Source organism: Lampris incognitus, chromosome 21 (genome assembly GCF_029633865.1).
Source record: "Lampris incognitus isolate fLamInc1 chromosome 21, fLamInc1.hap2, whole genome shotgun sequence".
Taxonomy (NCBI): domain Eukaryota; kingdom Metazoa; phylum Chordata; class Actinopteri; order Lampriformes; family Lampridae; genus Lampris; species Lampris incognitus.
Window position 1 is genome coordinate 25,972,383 of NC_079231.1, and position 6,000 is coordinate 25,978,382.

A 6,000-nucleotide genomic window follows, 5' to 3' on the forward strand; every position below is an offset into this window, starting at 1 on the left:
ATATGGGATATGGGTCTCTATAACCCATATCTCCTGCACCGCAGGCGACAACCTTAACCAGTCGACTAAAGGGTCCGACCCGTTAGCCTAATTATGAGAGAGGGAGAGAAAGACTAAGAGGCTATACAAGACCATGACATGAAACCGAGGAGGCTACTGGAAAGATGCAGGGACCTCAGTGTGAAGCTGAACCCAGATAAACTGTAGCTCAGACTTAAAGAGGTGCCCTACGTAGGCCGCATACTGTCGTTAGACGGGTTGAAGGTGGACCCAGGGAAGGTAGCAGCGATCAAAGAGATGCCTCGCCCTACAGATGCGAAAGGGGTACAGCGTTTTCTCGTTATGGATAACTACCTAGCAAAGTTTTGTGACCATGCGTGACCTCTGTGAACCACAGCGGGAGCTGACACACAAAAATGTGTCATGGGAATGGACAGACAGACACACAAAGGCATTAGAAAAAATCAAGGAGACAATCTCACAGACTGCAGTAGTGAAATACTACAACCCAGCACAGCACAGCAGCTTGTGTTGCCTCAGACAGCGGGCTAGGAACCGCCTTAATGCAGTGAATTGGGGCGGGGGCAGCCCGGGACCGCCACAGCCGGGACGCGAACCCGTATCTCCTGAACCACAGGCGACAATGTTAACCGGTTGACTAAAGGGTCCGCCCCGTTAGCCAAGGGCTACCGAGTCTATTTATCCATGCACGTTACACTACGTTACTTTCCCTGTAACAGTAAGCATCTCCTTCCACAAGCTGTGGTGAGAAGGATTAAGAAAAGCAAAGTTTAATGTCACATAGGGGTTAAAATGTCCACGCTAGCTGACTTTCTAACTTGTGGCTAACGTGAAGTTAGCTCTTATAAAGTTATTCATAGGTAAACATACTGCCAATAGCTTACTTACTATACTAGACAGCGAAACAACACAAAAACGCACTGACTACATATTCTCCCGTCCTCACGTTGTTTTAAAAACCCACAATGCACAGAGGCTAAAAGTATCGGTGGCATATCTCCTGCCGCCTGCAGGGGCGCTAATTCAGGAAACGCTCCTGTGGGTTGTATTAGAGGACAAATGCCCTATGTGGTCGTATGGGTTGGAGGACTTGCTGGAAAAACACAAACAAATGGACTCATAACACACTTTCAGCGTCGAGATGTACTGGTTTTATTCAACTCTCCTGGATACATCTGACACTGGTTTAGGCAGACATACCTGGCTTTGTATGTTAGAGAATGTCTGTGTGTATTTTTAACGTCATTTCACTACCTGAACCAAAGCAGCCCATCCTCAGAGTCTGACTTGCTGTTGTGCCCATGTCAGAGCTCATGACGTGTTTTATGAGTCGAGTATATTTACAGAAACAAGACGTGACTTGGTGGAATGATCACATGAAAAGAAGAAAGGACATAAAGCATTATGCAGGACAACATCAGAAAGTAGGTAAAAATAACCACAGAGGAACTCGTAAGAACTTCATAACATCTGAGCGTCTAAGAATACCCATTAACATGGAAGCAGGCAAGGGAGTGAAGTAATTCAGGGAACAACTGGTATCTACTGTGCATGGCACAATAAAAAATGTACCTACCGAATAAAGAATGTAACTACTGAATAAAGAATGTAACTACCGAATAATGAATGTAACTACTGAATAATGAATGTAACTACTGAATTAAGAATGTACCTACTGGATGAAGAATTAACCTACTGAATAAAGAATGTAACTACTGAATAAAGAATGTAACTACTGAATAAAGAATGTAACTACCGAATAATGAATGTAACTACTGAATAATGAATGTAACTACTGAATAAAGAATGTAACTACTGAATAAAGAATGTAACTACTGAATTAAGAATGTACCTACTGGATGAAGAATTAACCTACTGAATAAAGAATGTAACTACTGAATAAAGAATGTAACTACTGAATAAAGAATGTAACTACCGAATAAAGAATGTAACTACCGAATAATGAATGTAACTACTGAATAATGAATGTAACTACTGAATAAAGAATGTAACTACTGAATAAAGAATGTAACTACTGAATTAAGAATGTACCTACTGGATAAAGAATGTAACTACTGAATTAAGAATGTACCTACTGGATGAAGAATTAACCTACTGAATAAAGAATGTACCAACTGAATAAAGAATGTAACTACTGAATAAAGAATGTACCTACTGGATGAAGAATTAACATACTGAATTAAGAATGTACCTACTGGATGAAGAATTAACCTACTGAATAAAGAATGTACCAACTGAATAAAGAATGTAACTACCGAATAAAGAATGTACCTACTGGATGAAGAATTAACATACTGAATTTAGAATGTACCTACTGGATGAAGAATGTAACTACTGAATTAAGAATGTACCTACTGGATGAAGAATTAACATACTGAATTTAGAATGTACCTACTGGATGAAGAATGTAACTACTGAATTAAGAATGTACCTACTGGATGAAGAATGAACATACTGAGTAAGACTGTCATTAATAAACCATGTATGAAAATCCCTAGTCCATCAAATAATAACCAAGTTCTTTAAAGAACACCAGCTGTGATCACTGACCTGTCTCTTCATGTGCTCGTGAAGTTCTACAGACTCCTCCAGACTGGCCAGCCGTCGTCTCAGGTCCGCCTCATCAGCCATCTTGCTTTTGTACTGCAGGATCTTGTCTCTAGTTTCAGTGACAATGTGTTGGACCTAAACACCCCCACCCCAAAGAAGAGCAAAGAAACCGTTTAGAGGCATCAGTCAGTAAGATGCCTTTTAACACACAGCTCCAGAGAAGGTCTAACAGCACAATGACGTGTCCAATTTAGGGGAAAGATCGAGGAAGACATGATAAGAAATGATGAAACACTCCCAAAAAGATTGATTCACCACTCAGGACACCTCCACCTCACACTTACAACACCTCCACCTCCACCTCACACACACAAAACCTCCACCTCACAGAAAGGGACAGTAATTTGTGGCTGTGTGTCCACAGACTGCTTGATCTGAAACATGTCATTATAAGCTGTGTGGTACATGGATACTATCTCATCACAGAAGATGGACACTAAAGAGAAATTAAGAAAAACAGTGCAGGTGGCTGACAGTGCCCCAGAATGACGAGATTGTGCGACAACATGATGGAAATGGCCATACAAAAATACCGTAAAGCTACGGTCAGATAAGTCAAAAGGAAAGAGTTATAAAATACCCATCCAGCTACACCTGTCATGAAGCCAACGCTTCATCTGACAGGCTAAGAATATCTCAAGAGTATTGGTCAGTTCTGTATCACTAAACCCACGATGAAAGCCTAGGGGGAAGCATGGTGTCTAAGGGACACCAAACCTCGCCATTGTAACCATTGTAAATATGAATAAAAGCTCCACTGAATAATACACTGACATGTGACAGTAATACACGTTTTGAACATAACATCCAGACCCTGTCACATGATCACTACGGCCCTGGTGACTCTACAACTCTCAATGTAAAACAAGTGCTAGACATGTGGTAGTCTGCAGCTCTCCCCGGGTCAGCAGAGGGGGTGTAGCAGAGCGACCAGGATGGCTGGGAAGAGTGGGGTAAGTACAATTGGGAGGAAAAAAAAGGGGGGGGGGTTATATAAATAAATAAAAATAAAACAGGTACTAATAAAATATTTTAAACATGAATGTACAACATATTAATCCTTCCATCTCAGAAACCTATACTGATGTAGCACTCTGACCTGACTTCATACACACTGTGACGCCACAGATACCCATCTTTCCAGGGCGGATATGACGTGCCATGTGACCCGCACACCACCGCTGACGAACTCATTGTAAAACACCACAGAAACGATAAATAATAAATAAATAACAAACAAACAAACGGATAGATACATAAATGATACATGGTAAATATGAAAATAAAAACATAATTGATATATTACAATATTAATAATAACATAATAACAATAATATAAAATAAAATAATATAAAATAGTTTAATAAATATATAATATAAATATAAATACAATATAATATATATAATAATAAAATTATAATATAAAACATAATACAATAAAATAAATAATGTTAGATAATATAATAAATATATAATATAAATAACCATGATTTGACTTCAACAAGCAGGGCGTGTTGGTGTGAACTAGACACATTAGAGCACATTCACTCTTTACTGTGGTGTGATGTGACGGAAGGCTGCTGGTGTCCGTACCTCGTCCTCGTGGGCTTCTTTGAGAGACTTGATTTCTTCCTCGTGTTCATCATTCTTGGTGTTGAGCGCATAAATCACCTGTTGAGACAGCAGCATCACAGGGGAGGGAGGGGAAAGGAATTAAGAGAAGAATAGTAAAGATACAGTGCCTCCGGGAAGTATTCACACCCCTTCACTTTCCCCACATGTTGTTATGTTACAGCCTTATTCCAAAATGGATTAAATTCCTTTTTTTCTTCATCAATCTACACACAATACCCCATAATGACAAAGTGAAAAAGGTTTTGTAGAAATTTTTGCAAATTTATTAAAAATAAAAAACTGAAATATTGCATGTACATAAGTATTCGCACCCTTTGCTATGACACTCAAAATTGAGCTCAGGTTCCTCCTGTTTCCACTGACCATCCTTGAGATGTTTCTACATCTTGATTGGAGTCCACCTATAGTAAATTCAATGGATCGGACATGATTTGGAAAGGCACACACCTGTCTATATAAGATCCCACTGTTGACAGCGCATGTCAGAGCAGAAACCAAGCCATGAAGTCAAAGGAATTGTCTGTGGACCTCCGAGACAGGATTGTATTGAGGCACAGATCTGGGGAAGGGTACAAAAACATTTCTACAGCGTTGAAGGTCCCGAAGGGCAAGGTGGTCTCCATCATTCGTAAATGGGAGAAGTTTGGATCCACCAGGACTCTTCCTAGAGCCGGCTGCCCAGCCAAACTGAGCAATCGGGGGAGAAGGGCCTTGGTCAGGGAGGTGACCAAGAACCCGATGGTCACTCTGACAGAGCTCCAGCGTTCCTCTGTGGAGATGGGAGAACCTTCCAGAAGGACAACCATCTCTGCAGCACTCCACCAAGCAGGCCTTTATGGTAGAGTGGCCAGACGGAAGCCTCTGCTCAGTAAAAGGCACATGACAGCCCGCTTGGAGTTTACCTGAAAGCACCTAAAGGACTCTTGGACCATGAGAAACAAGATTCTCTGGTCTGATGAAACCAAGATTGAACTCTTTGGCCTGAATGCCAAACGTCACGTCTGGAGGAAACCAGGCACCTCTCATCACCTTGCTAATACCATGCCTACAGTGAAGCATGGTGGTGGCAGCATCATGCTGTGGGGATGTTCTTCAGCGGCAGGAACTGGGAGACTAGTCAGGATCGAGGGAAAGATGAGTGGAGCAAAGTACAGAGAGATCCTTGAGGAAAACCTGCTCCAGAGCGCTCAGGACCTCAGACTGGGGCGAAGGTTTACCTTTCAACACGACAACGACCCTAAGCACACAGCCAAGACAATGAAGGAGTGGCTTCGGGACAAGTCTGTGAATGTCCTTGAGTGGCCCAGCCAGAGCCCAGACTTGAACCCCATTGAACCTCTCTGGAAAGACCTGAAAATAGCTGTGCAGCGACGCTCCCCATCTGACCTTACAGAGCTGGAGAGGATCTGCAAAGAAGAATGGGAGAAATACCCCAAATATAGGTGTGCCAAGCTTGTAGCTTCATACCCAAGAAGACTTGAGGCTGTAATCGCTGCCAAGGGTGCTTCAACCAAGTACTGAGTAAAGGGTGGGAATACTTATGTACATGCAATATTTCAGTTTTTTATTTTTAATAAATTAGCAAAAATTTCTACAAAACCTTTTTCGCTTTGTCATTATGGGGTATTGTGTGTAGATTGATGAGAAAAAAAAGGAATTTAATCCATTTTGGAATAAGGCTGTAACATAACAACATGTGGGGAAAGTGAAGGG

At 41.4% G+C, this 6,000-nt stretch overlaps 1 protein-coding gene across 1 annotated transcript in view; it reads right to left on the reverse strand.

The window, feature by feature from the left end:
• LOC130131447 (protein FAM184A-like) overlaps positions 1-6,000 on the reverse strand; it is an 86,290-nt gene that overhangs the window by 40,683 nt on the left and 39,607 nt on the right. Inside the window, exons 3-4 of the mRNA XM_056301124.1 lie at positions 4,246-4,323; positions 2,593-2,727 (exon numbers count right to left, since the gene is read on the reverse strand). Coding sequence (XP_056157099.1) covers positions 2,593-2,727; positions 4,246-4,323 — 213 coding nt within the window. The remainder of the gene's footprint in view (positions 1-2,592; positions 2,728-4,245; positions 4,324-6,000) is intronic.